The sequence below is a fragment of the Stegostoma tigrinum genome, chromosome 38, assembly GCF_030684315.1.
Source record: "Stegostoma tigrinum isolate sSteTig4 chromosome 38, sSteTig4.hap1, whole genome shotgun sequence".
Taxonomy (NCBI): Eukaryota; Metazoa; Chordata; class Chondrichthyes; order Orectolobiformes; family Stegostomatidae; genus Stegostoma; species Stegostoma tigrinum.
The window spans coordinates 12107594-12131097 of NC_081391.1; the positions used below are offsets into that span (position 1 = coordinate 12107594).

The 23504-nt window shown below is 46.1% G+C and overlaps 1 protein-coding gene across 1 annotated transcript in view; it reads left to right on the forward strand.

Moving 5' to 3' along the window:
* Positions 1–22260, forward strand: part of LOC125447195 (brain-specific angiogenesis inhibitor 1-associated protein 2-like protein 2) — a 72526-nt gene extending 50266 nt beyond the window's left edge. Inside the window, exons 11-14 of the mRNA XM_048521408.2 lie at positions 261–332; positions 6493–6703; positions 15659–15699; positions 17755–22260. Of these exons, the coding sequence (XP_048377365.1) occupies positions 261–332; positions 6493–6703; positions 15659–15699; positions 17755–17830 (400 nt within the window). The 3' untranslated portion in view covers positions 17831–22260. The remainder of the gene's footprint in view (positions 1–260; positions 333–6492; positions 6704–15658; positions 15700–17754) is intronic.
* Positions 22261–23504: the final 1244 nt, after the last annotated feature.

A 23504-nucleotide genomic window follows, 5' to 3' on the forward strand; every position in this document is an offset into this window, starting at 1 on the left:
ACCTAGACCCTCCTTCAGAATCTGGAAGGAAATCTGCTGTTCTTACCTGGTCTGGCCTACATGTAACTCCAAACCTAACATGATGTGGTAACTGTTAAGTGCAATTAATGATCAACCTTCCTTTACCAGAGATGCTCAGATATATGAAGAATGATCTTGGAAATGTAATTGTTTGCGATAAGGCTTAGTTCAGTGTAGAGGATGCTTCTGTTTTTCCCAACTCATTAATCCATGATTATCCATTGAACCTGTGCTTGCAGATTGGGCTGGTTCCCTTGCTCATTTGTGAGGCCTCTGGAAGAAGAGATACGAAGGCAGGAACCGTCAACCAGGTAATTATTTGAGTGGGCTTTAAGGGGAAGGGTTTGAGTGATGCATTAATCATGTAGATACAGCTACAAAACATCTCCTGTGCTGCCATCGAATTGGATGACACAGTTTGAGACTTGTTACATATCAGGCCAAATATAAACCAATTATGGCCACATTTTCTTGGCGAGGGACTGAAGAACTGAGCTAGTTCAATCCCTTTGACCACTTATTGTTGCATTGTTACCAATAGCGAAGGTCCCTGTGCATTATTGTGGAAGGATGGATTTGCTCCCCAAGCTTTTGTGACTTGCCCTCATCAGGACAAATTCAAGAATGCCACATTTCAAATGATCACAACTATTTCTACTATAGGTTTAAAAAAAAGGGTGCTGATTGGTTGACAAGTGAAATCTAATTGGCTGAGGTGTTGCCATGGAGAAAGTAGTAGAGAGTGATCGGCGACCCAAGCTCAGGGTGTAAGATTTGAACATATTCCTTTTGTTTGCAGAGAATGTGTCTCTACAAATTAATGTACATCTCTTCCAGCAAACAGAAATGAGCACAATTGTGAGCTCTCAATGATTATCTCATATTTGTAATCATTGGCACACTGAGGATTGTTCAGCAAGTGTTGCCCAAATTGAAGACCCACATCTAACATTGGCATTTTGTTTTGTGTTCGGCAAGCATGCACTGGTTATATGTTTATTGACTTACCCAAGTGTTCGCAGAAGGTTATATTCCTTGTTGTTCCCTCCATGGCAATGCCTGGGCCAGTCAGAGCTGACTTGCGAACCGATTAGCTTCCCTGTGGTATAAATGATGAGTTTTAAAAAATTTGGTATTCTTGCATTTGTCCTCATGATAAACAAGTTGGAAAAATTTGAGCGCAAGCCTCTCCTTTCAGCAATGCCCATGTTCCGTAACAGCAAATTTGCATCTGTTGACCACATTAATTCCCGAAATTCGAATGAGGGATACATCTCCCAGTGGAGCGTACATACCTAATTACAAATTGTGACCCCAAATGGCACTCAGACCTGATCGTCTGCTTCTCATATTTCTTTAAGAGGTGCTATCAAGTTAGATTGCGATTGGCTAATAGGGAAGGGGAAGTGATAAGGGTTTGAAATCTTGACTCCTTCATCATGAGTGAGAAATGTCTTAGTTCAAGATAGACCATATGCCACACAGAGGCTCATCTCTTTTGGATTCACGAGGATGTTGCCGGGGTTGGAGGGTGAGAGGCTAGGTAGCTGGGGGTATTTTCCCTGGAGCGTTAGGGGCTGAGGGGGTGACCTTTTGAAGGATTATAAAATCATGAGGGGCATGGATAGGGTAAATAGTCAAGATCTTTTATTCAGGGTGGGGGAGTCCAAAACTAGAGGGGCATAGGTTTAAGGTGAGAGGGGAAGGATGTAAAGGGGATGTAAGGACAACTATTTCACACACACAGGGTGGTGCGTGTGTGGAATGAGCTGCCAGAGGAAGTGGACGAGGCTGGTACAATTGCCACATTTAAAAGGCATCTGGATGGGTACATGAATAGGAAGGGTTTAGATATGGGCTAAATGCTGGCAAATGGGACTGGATCAATTTAGAAACTGAAAGAACTGCAGATGCTGTAAATCAGGAACAAAAACAAAGTTGCTGGAAAAGCTCAGCAGGTCTGGCAGCATCTGTGAAGGATAAAACAGAGTTAATGTTTCAGATCCGGTGATCCAAGGAGGTTCTGAGGAAGGATCACCGACCCGAAACATTAACTCTGTTCTTCCCTTTCACAGATGCTGCCAGACCTGCTGAGCTTTTCCAGCAACTTTGTTTTTGTTCGAGTTTAATTGAGGATATCTGGTTAGCATTGCCGAGTTGGATCGAAAGATCTGTTTCAGTGCTGTAAACTCTGTGACCCTATGATATTCAAATGTGTTGTAAATGCCATTGAAATCTGAACCACCCTATTGGTGAAAGGGGCCGAATGGCCTACTCCTGATATACCCAACCTGATAAATGATTTTAGATGTCCAGCAACTATTGTCAAAAGAAACTTATTCTCATTTTCCTTCTCAATTTATTTTTGCTGGTTAGTAGCCACAGTTGGGGAGTCTTGTGGTGCAGTGAACATCAGTCCTGACCTTGAGGCAGTGGTGCTGAGTTCAAGCCCCACTCCAGGTCTTGATGTTCGAGGAAGGTGTGATCATAATGTTGCCAAACAGGTTGCTAATGAACCTGCAAACCCTTCCAACAGAGGTAACAAAGTGTGGAGCTGGATGAACACAGGCGAAGCAGCATCTCACGAGGACATTTTCTGATGAAGGGTCTAGGCCGGAAACGTCAGCTTTTGTGCTCCTGAGATGCTGCTTGGCCTGCTGTGTTCGTCCAGCTTCACACTTTGCTTCTCTCTCTCGGTCTCGGGTCCTGACAGGGCACTGGCTATACTGAGATAATAATGATACTCAAGGATGAGAAAGCATTCCGTGTTGCACCCCTCCTCTCCAGCACAAGTCATGCATTTATGTCATGCTCTGTGCAGCCTCATGACATCCCTAACGCACTTTAAGGCTAATTCAGGAAGTTTGACTCGCACATGCTTTGTTAGGAAGTGAACCCTCGAGGCATGAAGTCATGGAAACAGAAGCTTCAGCCCATGCGGAACATAATCCCAAACTAAACTAGACCCACCTGCCTGCTCCTGGCCCACATCCCTCCAAAACTTTCCTATTCATGTACTTATCCAAATGCCGTTCAAACGTTGTAACGGTTCCCTCATCTACCATTTCTTCAGGAAGTTCACTCCTCACACGAACCAACTTCTGTGTAAAATATTTGCCCCTCATATCTTTTTTTAAATCTCTCTCTCCTCCGACCTTAAAAGTGTGGCCCCTAGTCTTAAAATCCTCCCGTCCTAAGGAAAAGATAACTGCCGTTTTTTCTGAAGAAGGGTCCTGACCCAAAATGTCAACTTTCCTGCTGCTCCAATGCTGCCTGGCCTGCCGCATTCTTCCAGCTCCACACTGCGTTACCGATAACTCTATTTGTAACCCTCAGTATTTTATAAACTTCTATCGTGTACAGCAAGATCCCATTAGTGCCGATGAGCCGGATTGCCTGTTTGGGTCACCGTCATGGAGGGATAAGGATCAGCCAGGACTCCAGGCAGAGGGCCCCCTGCTCTTCTTCACAAAATTCATAGAATCCGTACAGTGTGGAAACAGGCCATTCGGCCCAACGATCCACACTGCCCACCCAGACCCCTTATCCTACCCCTGCATTTCCCTTGTCTAACCCACCTCACTTAAACATCCCTGGACTCTACGGGCAATTTAGCCACTCCACCCTAACCTGCGCATCTTTGGACTGTGGGAGGAAACCGGAGCACCGGGAGAAACCCACACAGACACGGGAAGAATGTACAAACTCCACACAGGCAGTCGCCTGAGGATGAAATTCAACCTGGGCCCCTAGCGCTGTGAGGCTGCAGTATGCCACCATGTCTTCAGATTTTTTTTATAATCCACCAGACTGTACTCCCATGAGAAATGGCTCTTCTGTCTGTGGAACTCTTCCCACTCCCTGACTTGTTCTCCATCTCCTTGCAAATGTGTGCTCCCCTTCAGGCATTTACCCCATTCCTCCTGGAAGTTATCCACTGAATTTCTGCTCAGTGCCCTGTTAGGCAGTGCATTCGAAATACGAGTTCTTCATCACACATAAAAACCTCTGCTTCCTGCCCCTCTAGGTTGTAAACACACAGTGGGTCAGTGGTTGGCACCTGCTGCCTTACAGACCCAGCGACCTGAGTTCAATTCCAGCCTTATCTGTGTGGAATTTGAATGTTTTGTCCCCCCTTGGGTTCTCTGGTTTCCTCCTACGGGTGTGCAGGTTAGGTGGAACAAAAATAAAGTTGCTGGAAAAGCTCAGCAGGTCTGGCAGCATCTGTGAAGGAAAAAAACAGAGTTAACGTTTTGGGTCCGAAATGTTAACTCTGTGTTTTCCTTCACAGATGCTGCCAGACCTGCTGAGCTTTTCTGGCAACTTTGTTTTTATTCCTGATTTACGTAGTCTTTTGGTTTTTATTTATACAGGTTAGATGGATTGGCCATCTTAAATTGCCCCGTTGTGTGCAGGCTGGGTGAATTAGCCATGGGAAATGTAGGGTAGCTGGGTGGCCTGCCCTTCAGAGGGTCAGTTTGGGCTTTCAGCATTGTAGGGATTTTATGCTTCACTTCAAGGGTAATCCAAGTAATTATCGACCGGTGAGCCTGACGTCAGTGGTGGGGAAGCTGCTGGAGAAGATACTGAGGGATAGGATCGATTTACATTGGGAAGAAAATGGTCTTATTAGTGAAAGGCAGCGTGGTTTTGTGCAGGGAATGTCATATCTTACCAACTTGATAGAATTCCTTGAGGAAGTGACAAAGATGATTGATGAGGGAAAGGCTGTGGGTGTCATATACATGGACTTCAGTAAGGCATTTGATAAGGTTCCCCACGGTAGGCTGATGGTGAAAGTGAAGTCGCATGGGGTCCAGGGTGTGCTGGCTAGATGGATAGAGAACTTGCTGGGCAGCAGCAGACAGAGAGTTATAGTGGAAGGGAGTTTCTCAACATGGAGAACTGTGACCATTGGTGTTCCACAGAAGGGCAAGAAGCAGAAGTTTTTATGTGTGATGAAGAACTCGCATTTCAAATGCACTGCCTAACAGGGCACTGAGCAGAAATTCAGTGGATAACTTCCAGAAGGAATGGGGTAAATGCCTGAGGGGAGCAAACATTTGCCACAGTGGGACCACTGTTGTTTGTGATATACATAAATGATCTGGAGGAAGGTATAGATGGTCTGATTAGCAAGTTTGCTGATGACACTAAGATTGGTGGAGTAGCCGATAGTGAAGGGGACTGTCGGAGAATGCAGCAGAATATAGATAGATTGGAGAGTTGGGCGGAGAAATGGCAGATGGAGTTCAATCCAGGCAAATGTGCGATAATGCATTTTGGAAGATCCATTTCAAGAGCGAAGTATACGGTAAATGGAAAAGCCCTGGGCAAAATTGATGCACAGAGAGATCTGGGTGTTCAGGTCCATGGTATCCTGAAGGTGGCAACGCAGGTCGATAGAGTGGTCAAGAAGGCATGTGGCATACTTTCATTCATCGGACGGGGTATTGAGTACTAGAGTTGGCAGGTCATGTTGCAGTTGTATAGGACTTTGGTTCAATCACGTTTGGGATACTGCGTACAGTTCTGGTCGTCACATTACCAAAAGGATGTGGATGCTTTGGAGAGGGTGCAAAGGAGGTTCACCAGGATGTTGCCTGGTATGGAGGGCACTAGCTATGAAGACAGATTGAGTAAATTGGGATTATTTACATTAGAAAGACGGAGGTTAAGTGGGGACCTGATGGAGGTCTACAAAATCATGAGAGGTATAGACAAGGTGGATAGCAAGAAGCTTTTTCCCAGAGTGAGGGACTCAATTACTAGGGGTCACGATTTCAAGGTGAGAGGGGGAAAGTTTTAAGGGAGATATGCATGGAAAGTTCTTTATGCAGAGGGTGATGGGTGCCTGGAATGCGTTGCCAGTGGAGGTGGTAGAGGCGGGCACGTTAATGCCATTTAAGATGTATCTAGATGAATGGGCAGGGAGCAGAGGGATACAGATCCTTGGAAAATAGGCAACAGGTTTAGATAGAGGATCTGGCTCGGCGCAGGCTTGGAGGGCTGAAGGGCCTGTTCCTGTGCTGTAATTTTCTTTGTTCTTTGTTCAGTGTTTGAGTGCACAAGGAGAACATTCAGCCCATCGTATCTGTACCAACCCACCCTGCTGACGCGGTGCAGCATTTTCCCCGCACCCTTGTACATTGTTTCTGTTTAAATAGTAATCAATGCCCTCTCAATCGGTGTTTCCTCTGTCACCCTTCCAGGCAGCGTGTCCCAGGCCCGAGCCGCAAAAATATTCCTTCTCCCCTCATGTTTACAACACATTTTCATGAAGCACTGTTGTTGATTATTGTACGAGTGCGTTCAGTTTATCTCCATTCTCTGTACAGAAAGCCCTCAATAGACTTCTGAATTTCCTAACCATTGGGCGACGGACTGATATTGTGCATCCCACACTAATATCTCCCGTTTGGAGCGGTCTAACCGTGAGGATGATGCGGAACGTTCTGTTTCCCTTAACAGGGCATTTCCAATGCGGAGCAGTCGGAGTGCGGAAGATCTGTTGGACCCGAAGGATTATGTGTTGCCACCTGCGGATTACAGCAGCAACCCGACAGGCCCCTTGCCCGCTGCCCCACCTCTACCATCCAACCTGCCGTCAAGGAGCCAGAGCCCGAACAGCAGGAAAAACAGTGTGACCAGCTTGGGAGTATCGGAGAGTGCCCAGAGCAGGGTGAGTTCTCGTGGGATCTCTGTACCCCTTAGAGTTGAGGAGTTGGGGGGAGACGGCGATGTTCTTGGGGGAGTGCTTTTGGAAAGTTCAGTGTGCTGCTGGTGGTGAAGGATAGAACTGGAGCCAATCTTTGCACACTTCATTGGTTTTACATAGAAACATGGAAATATAGAAACTAGGTGCACGAGCAGGCCATTCGGCCCTACAAGGCTGCACCACTGTTAATATAATCATGGCTGATCATGCAATCTCAGTATCCCACTCCTGACCTCTCCCCATACCCCTTGATCCCTTTTGAACATATCTAACAAACTGGCACCAGCAGCTTTCTGTGGGAGAGAATTCCACAGGTTCACAACACTCTGAGTGAACAAATTCTTCCTCATCTCAGTCCTGAATGGCTTGCCCCTTATCCTTAGACTATAACTCCAAGTTCTGGATTTCACCAACATCGGGAACGTTTTTCCCGCATCTAGCCTGTCCAGACGCATCAGGATTTTATATGTTCCAATGAGATCCCTTCCTCATTCGTCTAAATTCCAGTGAATACCATCCCAGTTGATCCGGTCCTTCTTCATATGTCAGCGCTGCCATCCCGGGACTCACTCTGGTGAACCTTGGCTGGACTCCCTCATGAGCAAGAATGCCCTTCCTCAGACTAGGAGATCAAAACTGCACACAATGCTCAAGGTGTGGCCCCACCCCTGTATAACTGCAGCAAGACATCCTTTACTCCTATAATTCAAATCCTGTTGCTACATTTAAAAAATTACAAGCGCCTCCCAACAAAACCAGAGTTTTAATCCGTGTGTACTAATAGAAGCCGAAGTGAGTCCCCGGTCAGTGCCTACCACTGGCATTCCATTCAACACGATTAATGTACAAAGAAGACCCAATGGGTGGGTGAGGTTATATATATGTCCCCGCTGTGGTAATCTGATCTCATTTCTGAATTCTGGATTTGCTAGCTGTTTGACACCTGATCTCCTGTTACCTCTACGTTCCTGAAGAGCATCCCACCCAGACCCGTAACCTAGCATTTACCATGGCTAATCCATGTAACCTCCACAGGTCTGGATGCTGGACTCACTCAGTCTGAGTATGTGCTGCTGTCCCAATCATAGAATCCCTGCAGTGTAGGTAGCGGCCATTTGGCCCATCGAGTCTGCACAACCATCCGAAGAGCACACCACCCAGACCCAGGACCCCCCTCCTCCATTCATGTAACCCAGCGTGGGGTTTTCTTCAACTGCAAACCGACACATCCCTGGACACAATGGTGCAGTTTCCAATGGCCAATCCTCCCTAACCTGCACATTTTTGGACTTTGGGAGGAAACCCACGCAGACTCAGGGAGAATGTGCAAACTCCACACAGACAGTCGCCCAAAGCTGGAATTGAACCCATGTCCCTGGTGCTGTGAGGCTGCAGTGTTAACCACTGAGCCATCCTGCAGCTCTTTTGTTCTTGAAATACATTACATTTACTTGTAGGAAAGGAAATCTGCTATCCTTACCTGGTCTGGCTTACATATGGCTGCAAACCCATCGCAATGCGGTCGAATCTTAAATGGTCCAAGGAAGCCTCCATGCTGCTAGCAATACCTGTATCCTGTGATAGATTTCCAACAAGCAATCAAATCTCACCCAGCATCCAAAGCTCAGGATCACAAAACTTGACCAATAAAGCCTCCATATCTAGTGAGGCTGTACAGACCTTGCGACAAGTGAAGCTGAACAGATTGCACATCAAGTGTGGCTATGGAGAGCGTGCACACGAGTGTGGCTATGGAGAGCGTGCACACGAGTGTGGCTATGGAGAGTGTGTACACAAGTGTGGCCATGGAGAGTGTGTACACGAGTGTGGCTATGGAGAGTGTGTACCCGAGTGTGGCTATGGAGAGCGCGCACACGAGTGTGGCTATGGAGAGCGCGCACATGAGTGTGGCTGTGGAGAGCGTGCACACCGAGTGTGGCTATGGAGAGCGCGCACACGAGTGTGGCTGTGGAGAGCGCGCACACCGAGTGTGACTGTGGAGAGCACGCACACCAAGTGTGACTGTGGAGAGCACGCACACCAAGTGTGACTGTGGAGAGCGTGCACACGAGTGTGGCTATGGAGAGCGTGCACACGAGTGTGACTGTGGAGAGTGTGCACTCGAGTCTGACTGTGGTGAGTGTGCCTGTTTGTGTTTGCAAAGCGGACCGTGGACTATCCTTTGAGACTGGTGTTAGCCTACGAACCCCTCTCATTGGATAGCTGGTAACCCGTGTTGTTCTCCCTCCGCTTGCAGAGAAAGTTTGCCTCGATTCTCCTGGACATGACCTCGCAGCCAGATTTCTGGTGGCTAAAGGATGGCAGCTCATTCTGCTGAGAGGGCTGGGGAAGCTCTGTAAGAAAGCATGGCTGTTTGACCCCGCTGCTTGCAGTGTTTAACCCTCTTCCAGTCTGCATGGTCCCATTGGTCATTGCACACTTACTGATGGCCAAACATAGGTGTAGACTTCTTCATTGTTGGACAGACTGCATAGTAATGCCTTTCAATAATAGCCAATAGCTCCCGTCTAATGTTGGAGTAGCCACAGACAGAAATTTGTGTTGTGCCACACACAGGCACTATTAGGACAGCTACCTCAATCTAGCTCAGTCCAAGGGGCCCGTGGCACATTGGTACTGTCCATCCCTATGGACTAGGAGCCCTGGGTTCAAGACCCACCTCAAGATGCTGTGGTGACGGAGGTGTGTCATTACACACCCAAATGTGCATTTTTGTCAAGAAAAAAAGAAAATAATGGTGAGAGGGAGATTAGGGCATTCCGAAAGTTTCATAGTGTGGAAACAGGCCATTTGAGTCCAAATTGGCCACCTACATTTCCCTTGGCTAAGCCACCTGACCTGCATACCTTTGGACTATGGGTGGAAAGCCACGCAGACGTGAGGACAACGTGCAAACTCCACACAGTCACCCCAAGGCTGGTATTGTACCCTGTTTTGCTGACGCTGGGAGGTAGCAGGTGCCAACCACAGCCATTGTGCCATCCCAGGCTACTCTGCGCATTCCTAAACTCAGGTCTAGCACTGAAGGCACAGCTGCCAATGTTGGAGCAAAGTGGAATTTTTCAGAGGCCCAAATTGGAAGAGAAGAGAAATGAAGATGGTCGGGGACTGAAATTCATTGAAACTTGACACAAGGCAGCAAAATAGTAGTGACATTTTCCCACTTTCTCCGTCCTCCTACACAAGCCATTTCCTGTGTACAGTTTGGCTGCGATTAGACAGAAAATCAGATCTTGGGAATCTGTCTACTGCACACACGCCTGCAGTTATTATTAGCTGCCTGCGTTAGGTTTCTAGCGCTCATGCTATTGTCCTGAGCTGTGCTGCACAGGTACACGCTGAACCCTGGAGAAGGTACTGATGGGAGAAGTTTGGGCCCAAGGAGAGCGCTACATGTGCGCAGAGAATCCCGTTGATGGGGTTGTCACACTTTGAAGGACCCAGTGCTCGTTTTGAAACTGCTTGGGATGCAAAAGCAAAAATCTGATTGGCACACAGATACAATCATGAGGTGCGGGAGAGTTAAAGTGGAATGTTTTATTTTAGGATTTTGCGTTTTTTAACCTGCTGTATGCATGTATTGCCTGACATTGACTGTGAGGTCTAGCCTTCTCTCCTTACTTGCCCAAGTGTGATACAACGCAAAGACAGATTTACAATTCACTCTCAAACATAATGGGCGGCTCGGTGGCCCAGTCGTTAGCACTGTTGCCTCACAGTGCCAGCGTTCAATCCCAGCTTTGGGCATCTGTCTGTGCAGAGTTTGCATGTTCTCCCTGTGTCAGTGTGGGTTTCCTCTGGGTGTTCCAGTTTCCTCCCACAGTTGAATGGTCAGGGTGGATTGGCAGTGCTACATTGCCCCATAGTGTCCAGGGATGTGTGGTTTAGCCATGGTGTGGTGTTCCCTTAACAGGGTCAGCTCAGACTCAATGGGCCAAATGGTATTGATCTGCGCTGTGGGGATTTTATGATTTGAGCCTTAGCATGAACTCGTGAGCAATTTGCAAGGTTCCGTCTGAACTCTAACTCGAGCGTTGCTGAAATAAATCTGGAGTTGTGTGTTGCTCCCTATTCCCCTGATCTGACCGTTGTACCTAGTCTGTGGTGTTTTTCAAGCAAGAGGGCATATTGGCCAGGCCAAACAACAGTTAATGTTCATATCCTTGACTGGGAGCAATAGGAAAGGGATTACAGCAGGTGGCGATGTGGCATTGCTTAAGATCAGGAATACATTCAATGAAGTACCCCATCACCTCACTGAACTGCGAAAGCACATCAGGTTTAATATTCCTTATACATGGCTAGCAATGCTGTTTTTTGTTGCTCACATTTGCAATGAAAACAGGGGCATATGCATGGCTTGTGTTTGTATGGTTTTCCCTTCAGAGGCATTTTGACAATTTTCTGTGTGGCGTGTGGCCTGGCATTCTATGCAGTGGCAGAGAGCTGTGCCTGATGCCAGCTGTGGTTTGCTGTGTGGTGCCTGTGCATGCCATTCTTGGTACTTATGACAGAGTGAGAGGGGGTAAACTGGGCTCCCCTCTTTTCTACTTCCGTGGCTGTCCGCAACGAAGATTTATCTCCTTTCTGGTGCAAAGTGGTACCTCTGTCCATTTAAAATACAGTGAGGTGATTTCCGCAGTAGCACTAAGGAGCCAGTTCTACAAGCATGTTGATTGAAAGAAAGTAATTTCTTCATCTGTTAACCCCAAGACAAATAATGTCAAGCACAGGTACACTGTTAAAGAAGGACAGTGTTCAAGTACAAGAGGAAGCTGAAGGGAACATACAGTTTAAAGTCCTTAGGAGTATCCTTGAGGTATAAGGATTTAACATTGGACTATAGTTGCCTATTTCATACTTTGAACCATCAGCAGTAGCGGTTATTTTCAGTCATAGAGTCATACTACAGACCTGTACAGAAACAGACCCTTTGGTCCAACCAGCCTATGCTGATCATGTTCTCAAACTAAACTAGTCCCAGCTGCCTGCACTCAGTCCCTATCCCTCCAAACATTTCTTATTCATGTACTTATCCAAATGTCTTTTAAACTGTCTTGTAACTGTACCCACACCCACCACTTTCTCTGGATGTTCATTCCACACAAAAAACACTCTCTGTGTGAAAACATTGCCCCTCATGTGCTTTTTAAATTTATCTCCTCTCACCTTAAAAATGTGCCCCCTCGTTTTGAGCTCCCCCACCCTAGGGTAAAGACCCCTATCATTCACCTTATCTATGCCCCTCATGGTTTTATAAACCTAATATGGTTACCCTCCAACCTCCTGCTCTGGTAAAAAAAAGTTCCAGCACTTCTAGACTGTTTTATTTTAATCTTAAACCCTCTATTCCCAGCTACATCCTGGTAAATCTTGTCTGAACTGTCTCCTGTTTAATAATATTATTCCCTACAACAGGACAATGAGAAATGCACACAGAATTCCAGATGAGGCCTCACCAGCATCCAGTATGACCTCAACACAACTTCCCAACTCCTATACTCAAAGGTCTGAGCAATGAAAGCAAACATGCTAAACATCTCCTTAACCACCCTGTCTACATGTAATGCAAATTTCAAGGAATTATGCATCTAACCTCCTAGGTCTGAGACAGTAAGAACTGCCGATGCTGGAGTCTGAGATAACATAATGTGGAGCTGGATGAACACAGCAAGCCAGGCAGCATCAGAGGAGCAGGAAGGCTGATGTTTCGGGTCAGGACCTGAAGATTTCTGAAGCTGCTTGGCCTGCTGCGTTCCTCCAGCTCTACACCTTGTTATCTCAGATTCTCCAGCATCTGCAGCTCCTACTATCTCTGAAACTCCCAGGTCTGTCCGTTCTATGACACTAAACAGGGCCCTACCACTCATTGTATAAATTCTGCTCATGTTTGTTTTACCAAAATGCAATGGCTGACATTTATCCAAATGAAACTCCCATCTGCCAATCCGCATCCCAACACGTGGGGTCTGAGGTTACTTTTCAATTGATATTTTCCATTGTGAGAGGCTGAGAAAGTACTTTTTGTGCAGAGGGTTCAAGTTCTGCAGTTAAAAATCCATGGCCTCTGCTCTACCAGAAGCAATTGCTTGGACTACAGGCTGACTAGTGTATTTTTGTGTTTGAGTTTGTTGTCCTTCTGCTTGATAATTGTGGGTGATATTTCTTTTCCAATCTCCCATACCTAAATATTCATTTCTTCAACGCATCATGGGCTATGGGCCAGCATTTATTGCCCATCCCTAATTGCCCTGGTGAGCCTGCAGGACTTGGGATGTAGGGGCACCTGTTGGGGAGGAGGCCTCAGGATTTTGACCTAGTGATAATGAAGAAACACTGTTACATTTCCAAGTCGAGATGGTGAGGGGCTTAGAAGGGAACTTGCAGGGGTTGGTGTTCCCATGTATCTGCTGCCCTTGTCCTTCCAGATGGAAGTGTTCACAAGCTGATGGAGTAGCCTTGGTGAGTTACTGCTTACAGTGTAAGTCAAAACAGGAGCTGAGAGCCTGTTCGGGCTTGACTGTATTTGGAGTCATAGAGATGCACAGCACAGAAACAGACCTTGCTTTGTGCAGCTGGGCTGCCATGTTTCCTATATTCCAACAGCGTTTTTCCCAAGTCCATTAGTTGTGAATAAGGTAGTTTGAAGCATCTTGAGGTAATGAAAAGAGCCTACATCACTTGTTGCAGTGACAAAACCACAGAACTCAACTGTGCAGCATTATTGCGATACAAAACTTAACGAATGAATCACAAAGATCCTTTTATTTCAACTGTGATCCAAAATTGGATGACAGGAGCTGGTTAATTTCGATTGCCTGGTAATGATACAAGTGAAGCCTGAATGCCATCACCTGATTAATTACCTGCACGGGTAGAATAGGTTTTCACAAACAGAGACAAAACACTGACTCAGAATGGCCATAGCTATCACCTAAGCGCACTGGTCAGCCAAGCCTCGAAATGCGAACGTGAAATTAACAAAACAGACTGTACTGAAATTAACTGAAAGGCAGTGAACCTGCTCAAAAGGGCATGGGTTTAAGGTGAGAGGGGAAAGACTTAAAAGGGACCTAAGGGGCAATTTTCTTACACAGAGGGTGGTGCGTGCATGGAATGAGCTGCCAGAGGAAGTGGTGAAGGCTGGTACAATTACAGCATTTAAAAGGCATCTGGATGTGTACATGAGTAGGAAGGGTTTACAGGGATATGGGCCAAATGCTGGCAAATGAATTAATTTAGGATATCTGGCATGGACAAGTTGGACCAAAGTGTATATCCATGCTACATAACTTGATGATTTTTTGACTCCACTATATCTCATTGTTTTATGCGTCCTTGGGGTCTTTCACATTCAAGGGACTGAGAAATCGTTTCTGGCATGGAAGACAACTTTCTGGTGGTCCTGCCCTTACCCTTCTAGGCAGTTGGTATTGGTGGTTTTGGGAGGTACTCATCAAGGAGCCTTGGTGAGTTGTCGCACTGTATCTTGTAGATGGTACACACTGTTGCCTGTGTGTGTCGATGGTGGAGGGGATGAAAGTTGAAAGGTGTTGGATGTGGTGCCAGTCAAACGGGCTGCTTTGTCCTGGATGGTGTAAAGCTTCTTGAGTGTTGCTGGGGCTGCACCCATCCAGGCAAGTGGGGAGTATTCCATCACACTCCTGACTTGTGCCTTGTCAATGGTGGACAGTCTTTGACAGTCAAGAAGTTAATTACTGACCATAAAGTTCCCTGCCTCTGATCTTCTCTTGCAACCACACTCTTTACATGGCTGGACTAGTTCAGTTTCTGGCCAATGGTAACTTCAGAGAGTTGAGACTGAATATTAATCTACGGTTCTGATGAGTTGGTCACCGGACCCGAAACATCAACTCTGCTTCTCCTTCCACAGATGCTGCTTAAGCTGCTGAGTTTCTCCAGCAATTTCTGTTTTTGGTTTCACGTGAATCTAAGGGTTTGGTGAGGAAAACTGTTTGGCCGGTGTGTTATTTAAGGGTGGCTGAGGTAAAGGGATGCGGGCGAAGGGCTGGTGTTCGGTATCCGGGAAGAGGAGATTAATTCAATCAATCATTGTTTTCAGAATTTATTCTCGATGTGACACCAAAGTGATGATATTGGGGGGGCTGGGTGCAAGAGTGCTATCAAGATTAGTGGGAGGTGATGGGGCTTGTGCAAGTAGTTTAAAAAAAGCTAAATATTTGTGTTAACTCCAATAAAAAAAATTATGTTATGAAACTTCTTAAATTGGGCTCTCTAGCAGAACCCAAAGCCATTCAGCCCAAAGTGTCTGTGCCAGTTTTCCAAAGCCCCTCATGCCCATTCCCCTTCTCCTTAAAACCCTACCCGTTCCTCCTTTTCAAATAACAATCTAGTTCCATTTTGAATGCGTTCAGTTCATCTGCTCTCACCGCACTCTGAGGCAGTGCATTCTATTCCTGAACCACTTGCTGCAGGAACCAGTCTTGATTCTCGTGTCTTTTACAAGTGCCTTTAAGCCTACCCTCCTCTTGTTCCTGATCCTTATGTGAGCGGAAACTCTTTCTTCCTAATTACCCTTTACAACACTATTGTTTCATCACTCTCTATAATCCTTGGTTGCATAAAATCTCAAAAGTTCCGTTTCTGCAGGATATTTGAGAAACACACAAACTGCAAGTTAGTCACAAAACCAGATGTTATGCCAATCAGTCACAACTTTAACAACAAATACTGCTGTAGCCTTGTCTTAAAATTTCCCTGGCCTCTAAAAGAAAATGTTATGCCTCTTTAAACTCTCAATAAATTTCTGAAATGGTGCAGATATATTTCTCAAAGACCTCCAATACCGAGGGCTCACTGTGTTAAGACCTCTTGTCCAAATGAACAACAGTAACTTTTTGTTTCTTGTCTTTTTAGAACTTAAGTAGTTCAGACAGCCAGCCAGAGCTCTTCCCAAGGTAAGATGTCTTCTCGAGAGTGTGGGCAACATTTGAGAAATACTTGATACCATCAATTGTCTCAGTGTGTGAGAGCTAACCTTGAGTATGCCAACCTGTTGGCTGCCAAATTTACTTGGTAACAGTGTTGCTTGACAATTGAAGTCATGCCAATCTCATGATGGTGGTGTGTAAACTGGTGCGATCTTTTTTATGTTACCTGTGTACCTTCACTTCTGTGTGTTGGTCTTTAGGAACAAAAACAAAGTTGCTGGAAAAGCTCAGCAGATCTGGCAGCATCTGTGGAGGAGAAAACAGAGTTAACATTCCGGTGACCCTGCCTCAGAACTCCAACTCAGTTCTGAGGAAGGCTCACCGGACTCAAAGCGTTAACTCTGTTTTCTCCTCCACAGATGATGCCAGGCCTGCTGAGCTTTTCCAGCAACTTTGTTTTTGTTCCTGGTTTACAGCATCCACAGTTCTTTTGGTTTTTATATTGGTCTTTATCTGCTTCTCATAGTCAGCCCCTCGTCTTTCTTCTCTGTCCATCTCCTTCAGGAAAAGGTTAAACTTCAGTACACACGCAATATTCTGTGGTTGATCACTCGGAAATGCTCAGGAATTAAAACTCCTCAAAATAAAATTATCGATTACTTTCCTTGTTGTAATTGTAGAAATGTAGGAGAAGGCTGTTCAATGGCCAGTCAGATTTTAGCAAATTAGCTAATGAGGAATCCAAAAATTGATAAAGTTGCTCTTATCTTAACAGACCTTAGAGCTGCCCTCTCATTACAGAGAGATGACTGGTGGGGTTTAATCTGAGGGTCACCATGCCTCAGATGAGCGGGAAGCATGTGAGAAGGAGAGTCTTTCATGGTAACCCCAGCTGGTGTGGAAAGTGAACCCACGCTGTTGGTATTGCAAATGAGCTAACCAACCTTATTTCTGTTGCTTATGGCCTTATATTTAAGGCTGAGAGAGCTAGGAGGGGAATCGAAGGGGTTTTGGGGAAAGGGCAAGAAAGTGTCGGATCAGCCAATATCCTATCGAATGGCGGTGCAGACTCAAGGGGCTGAATGGCCTACTCCTGTTCCCTTTTCCTATGGTTTTATGTTCTGATGGACCTCCTTAGCAAGGAGTTGACTCACATTCTGACCGGGTGTTGTGTCACAAGGAAGAACATGTTGGGTGAGCAATGGCGAGTGTGGGGACAGACTGATTAGCAGTAGGAGCGCTTGCTAACACCTCCAAACCCTAACTCCAAATAAATTTGACAACTCATGTTCAGCAATGAAGAAGATGGTGGTGTATTGGTCAAGTCACTGGCTGAGTAATTCAGACATCCCAGACTAATGATTTCAGAGCATGGGTTCAAATCCCACCATGGCAGTTCGTGAACTTTTGTATTCAATGAATAAATCTCAGACCAAAAGCTAGTTTTAGTCACGGTGTGTGTAAGGCAATAACCGATTGTTGTACAAACCCATGTGTGTTCAGTTGTATCCTTTGGGGAAAATAATCTCATCATCGTGTGAGTCCAAACCCACAGCAGTGTGGTCGACTCTTAACTGCCCTCTCAAATAGCCAAGCGGGTCACTCAGTTCAGGAGGCAATCAGGGATGGGCAACAAATGATACCCATGTCCCATGAAAGGAAAATAGATGCATCAAAGGTCAAAGAAAAAACTCTTTTTAGAGAAACCTAAATCTAGAAGACATAGCTTAGAAAGATAAAGGCGTCTCTCATTTAAGCCCCATTTAAGATTTGAGGAGGACCTTCTTTTCTCAGGGGGTCCTTAATGTTTGGAGTGTTAATCCCCATGGAGCAGTGGAGTTTGGGACATGTATCTTATTTAAATGGAGTTAGGCAGATCTTTGATCTACAGGAGTCAAGGGCTATCAGAGGATCCAGGCAAGAAAGAGGGATGCAAGCCGTCTCAGATCAGCCACAGTCTCATTGGAAGATGAAACAAGCTTCAGGGCCTACACTTGCACCTACTTCTTGTGCTCTTCTGAAATCTGGAAGACGGAGGTGAGAATGGGAGTGGGTGCTAATTATTCTTGTCTTTATTCACAGGGGAACTAATCCATTTGCCACTGTCAAGCTGCGGCCTACTGTCACCAACGACCGATCAAGACCCTTTCTGCGATAAAAATGAATGATGTGGATGTCTTAAAAAGCAACGCAAATTGCACTCTAAGCTGCTGGGGAAAGCATGATCAGTGATGTTGAGTTCTTTTCCAAACCTTTCTAGGCACTTTAGATCCCAGAGGCAAATAAAAATATCTTCATTTCCACTCGAAGGCCAAGTCACTTAGAAAAGTTTTAATGCTTCAGGATGCCTGCATTTGGGAGGGTCAATGATTAACATGCTAATTATAATAGATAAACGGTGAATGAGTCCACTGCCTTGTTCAGGGAGTCTTGATTCATTGAACGCACGGAAACATTGTTAATTGTCAAGGACTGGGCTTTCGGAGGTGGGGAATAGAGTTTATGATGAGCTTGAACTCATTTCAATGGGACACACAGCTCCTTCACCTTGGGATATCTGTAATGATATTGGATTTGATAAGTCATTCCTAATTGAAGTGAGGATAAAAAAAATTGTAAGAATGTAAGATGTACGGCTTGGGACTGGATGTAGGCCATTGCAGGGGGCAAAGGCCTAGTGGTATTGTTGCTGGACTGTTAATCCAGAGACCCAGATAATGCCTGGGGACCCGGGTTCATAGGCTGCCATGGCAGATGGTGGAATGTGAATTCAATAAATTTCTGGAATTAACAGTCTAATGACTACTGTGTGTCAATTGTCAGGAAAATCCCATCTGGTTCACTAATGTCCTTTAGGGGAAACTGCCATCCTTACCCAGTCTGGCCTACATGTGGTCGATGCTTAACTGCCCTCTGGGCAATTAGGGATGGGCAATAAATGCTGCCTGGGCCAGCGACACCCTCATGCTGTAAATGAATAAAGGAAAAATAAATTGACCCTTCAAACCTGCTTCAGAACTTGTTTCTTAAATCAGCTAATTGGGCGATGTTATTACCCCCCCTTCCATGGCCAACACATCCCGAGGTGGGCCTTGAGCCTGGGCCCTCTGCCCCAAATGTAGATTCACTGAGGTACGAGTACACTATGTGATATCAGCCAGCAGTTGAATGGGAGTCCAGATAGTTGTGATCAGCCCTCGTGAGCTCCTAGAAGATTTTATCAATATTCTAACAAGCCTCTCCTCACAAACTCGCCAGGCGAAGTATTTGACGCGAGGGGTGAACCTACTTCCAGAAGATCATAGCGGCACTCTCTGGTTGTGGCCTCACTCTGCTTTCCTGTTAGCACCCCCGCAGAGTCTGTAACTCCCTCAACTATCAGAAACTATTCCACTTGAATAATCTGGCTTCTGTCATCGTCTGTGGAAGAGAATTCCACAGTCTTTGCATCTCTGTCTTAGAAAGGAGACCTCTTACTCTTAAACTGCACCCCTCAGTTTTAGGCTTCCCTACAAGGGGAAACATCCTCCTTTGTAGATGGTGTGGTGGCTCAGTGGCTAGCTCTGCTACCTCACAGTACCAGGGACCTGGGTTCAATTCCACCATCAGGTGACTGTGTTGAGTTTAGGCATTCTTCCCATGCCTGTGTGGGCTTGCTCTGGATTTGCCCCACAGCCCAAAGCTGTGCATGTTAGGTGGATTAGCCATGCTAAATTATCCCATTGTGCTCAGGGATGTGCAGGCTAGGTGGGTTAGCCGGAGGGAATGCAGAGTTATAGGGTAGAGGGGGGAGAATGTGGGTTTGGGTAGGATGCTGTTTCGAGCGCTGGTGTGTATGTGGGCTGACTGGCCTGCTTCCACTCTGCAGGGGTTCTGCCCACCCCATCCAGTCCTTTCCGGATCTCATACATTTCAATAAGACCACTCTCATTCTTCCAAACTCCCACGCTTATAGGTTCAACCTATCTTCATAAAATAAGCCCTGCATCGCTGCAGTGATTGGAGTGAACTTTGAAACTTGAGTTCTTGAGAAGCAGGGAATTCTGAGTTTACCTGGGGCATACCCAGTGGATGTACAGGAGAAGTCTACTTGAGTTGTGTTGACAAAAACCATACCTCCCAGAGCATTAAGAAAACTTCATTGGAGGTAGTTGACAAAACAAACAAGAATAATACGGGAGAAACCTTTCTCAGATAGTGGGGAATTTCAGGAAAGGGATGCATTGCTCGAGAGTTGGAAGCAAATTCTATTGAAACATTCCAAGAAGAATAGGATTGTGATCTGAAAAGGATGAATGTGCAGGGCCACAGGGAGAAAGCAGAGGATTGGCATTAATCACAGGATTCATTTGGTCGGCCTGTGCAGACACGAGGGGCAGAATGGCCTCATTCTGGGCTGTGTGAAGAGTAGGGAGGCGATTTCAAAAATGCAATGGGTCAGAGACTCAGAGCAATTGAGAGCAGGCTGTGCCACAGAGCCCAGTTACAATTCTTACTGCTCCAAAACTAGGCTGGGATATTCTTCTACTCATTGAATAGTGAAGCATGCTTGAAGGACCAAATGACCTACTTCTGCTCCTAAGTGTGACATCTTCCATTCTCACAATTTTTTTGTCCTCACTTTAATCAGGAACGATACAGCAACTCCAGCAATCTGATAGGGGGAGAGAAACAGAGCTAACATTACTGGTTAGCATGAACTGTTCTCTGTCAGATACTTTTCCTGGTGAGTTTGTGATGAGCGATGTGTTGGAACATTGGTAAAAGCTTATAGGAGCTCAATGAGGGCTGATCAAAACATCTGGACTCCCATCCAACTGCTGTTTGATGTCAGACACAGTGCGCTGGTATGTCAGTGAACCTACCTGCAGGAAAGAAGGTGCAACTTCAAGACCCACCTCAGGATGTGATGGTCTAACTTGGTTGATGTAAAACAATAAATTCTGAGCCCATCGATGCCGTTCCAAAAGGGTTGCAGTGGCATTTGGGTTAAAACTACTAACTCTATGTCTAAATGTGAAATTTCAATTGCGTTACAATTTTGTCATCCTCAATTACTGTACCAGGTTGATCTTTGTCCATTTTGCAAAGTAGAGATTTAGATTTAAGTTTTATGATCATGTGGACTCAAGTATGAAGTACAAGAGTACACTGAAAAGTGTACCTAAGTACAAAGAAAGTACATAATCTTAGTTATAGAAACAGACACAGTCCAAATTTGTGCAGGCTAAGGTGGATTGGCCATGCTAAATTACCCATAGTGCTCAGGGATGGATAGATTAGGTGGGGGATGGATCTGGCTGGATGCTCTGTGGCTCGGTGTGGACTTGTTGGGCCAAAGGGCCTGTTTCCACATGGTAGGGATTCTACGATCTAAAGGTTGTAAAAGAAAGGTTGAAAAGTTCAGCAGTACACTCTGCTTAGCACCGAAATAGAAAAATAAAGAAATACAGTTAAAGGGTGGTTAGAAGGATGATAATCCCATGGAGTGCATGTGCACAAATGCATAATGGAGGCCATTTCTCATGGTGTGCTATTTGCCTCCTGCTTTGGGAACACTCACTCTGCTTTGGCAGATTTCTGGGAAAGCCCCAGAAATTATCGGGACACTGGGTATCCTACAAACATCTGGGAAGGTCTATGACTTAGAAACCACTTGCCAATATTGACATACCGCTGCCTTTCACTCATTTGGTGGGCCAGTGCAGACATGATGGGCCAGGAGGGGGAATAATCAGCTACAATAAAGGTTTAATAAATCTTCAGTATGTTAGTATTTGGAGCAAGCCGTGGACTTTAGGAAAATTAGGCAAATTAATCCAGTGTATTAAGGTTGCTCGGGTCAGATATGCTGGCAGAACAAAGGAGTCCCAGAGGTGTGAAAAGTTTCTGCAGGACAGAGGAAAGGATAGCGCTCTCATCTGAATGATATCCAGAGTAAATAGCTGCTTTCTCTTGAGATGAAGCTGAGATGTGTCCCCTTAGTGTATTGGAGCAACAACTAGATAAGATGTTCCAGTGAGTAAGGGTTAGGTGTCCCATCGAAACAAGATTAAAGACAGGTTGACAGTTTGCCATCTATTTACTTCCTCATTCTTGTTGTTAATTTACTTTGAAGATATTATAGCTGAGAATGATTGTGTGGCACGGTGTCTCACAGCACCTGGGACCTGGGTTCGATTCCTCCCTAAGCCAACTGCGTGTGTGGAGTTTGCATGATCTCCATGTGTCTGTGCAGCGTTGCTCCAGTTTCCTCCCACAGTCCAAAGATGCGTAGGCTAGGGTGGATAGGCCATTGTGCTAAATTTGCCCCATAGTGCCGAGGTCAAGCGAGTTAGATCTGGGGTTTGGGTCTGGGTGCCATGTTCTTTGGAGCGTTTAGTGCAGAGTCTATGGGCCAAATGGCATTTTTTTTCATTATAAGTGTTCTACAATTAAATAGAATCACATCTATTATAGACGATTGGTGCGTTCAGAAAATGTAACACTCGTAAAAAGTGGTATAAAAAGTAACATGATGTAACAGCTGCGGGAGATGCAGTTTTCCTCAGGGAAGAGTATATCTCCCTTGTGTCTACATGAATAAACATTGGTGAAGTTTCCAAATGTTTCTCTGTTTTTCAATGGGTGGAGGTAACCAAGGAGAGGACGTCCCCTCTCAATCCTGTTGTGAGAACCCCATCCTGTTGCCCAAGTCTGTGGGAGTGCCAGCCTACTCCTGTCTAACTCCACAAAGGTTGGCACATCCCCAGAGAAGCTGTGGTCACATGTCCAAAAGGGAAACTGATTGTAGTGTGTAGAACAGCAGTGAGCTTCCTGTCGTTCAGCTTGTGCCTACCTTACCTTGGTGTCGTAGGGTTCTGAGTTCAAATCCCATGTTAGGATTCCAGAACAAGGTTTGCCTGAATGTTTCTGAGGGAGTGCTGCGCCATTGTAGGTGCAGACCTTAACCCGTAGGCCTTTCCTGTCTGCTTGATGCTTCAAAAGTGATTTTTCTTTTAAATCCCAGCGCTGATTGCTCAACTCTAACTACCCAGAGAGCAGCTAAGGGTCACCCTGGAGGCCCAAGTGGGCCAGACCAGGTAAGGACAGCAGTTAGCGTCTCCAAAAGGGGCGCTAGTGAAGGTGATGGACAAGTTCAGCTAGGCGGATGAGGGTGTCGGTGGAGGGGGACTGGTCGGGCCTGCGGGACAGGAAGAAGCGGAGGGCCTTGAGGCCATCTGCATGCGGAATGCAGGTGTGTAGGGACTGGACGTCCATGGTGAAGATGAGGTGTTGGGGGCCATGGGCACCCGAATGGGCCCCAGCTAAGCCTGCCTCTTTGTAGGTTACGTGGAACAGTCCCTCTTCCGCACCTACACAGGCCCCAAACCCCACCTCTTCCTACGGTACATTGATGACTGCATCGGCGCCACCTCTTGCTCCCCAGAGGAGCTTGAACAGTTCATTCACTTCACCAACACCTTCCACCCCAACCTTCAGTTCACCTGGGCAATCTCCAGCACATCCCTCACCTTCCTGGACCTCTCAGTCTCCATCTCAGGCAACCAGCTTGTAACTGATGTCTATTTCAAGCCTACCAACTCCCACAGCTACCTAGAATACACCTCCTCCCACCCACCCTCCTGCAAAAATTCCATCCCCTATTCCCAATTCCTCCGCCTCCGCCGCATCTGCTCCCACGATAAGACATTCTACTCCCGCACATCCCAGATGTCCAAGTTCTTCAAGGACCGCAACTTTCCCCCCACAGTGATCGAGAACGCCCTTGACCGAGTCTCCCGTATTTCCCGCAACACATCCCTCACACCCCGCCCCCGCCACAACCGCCC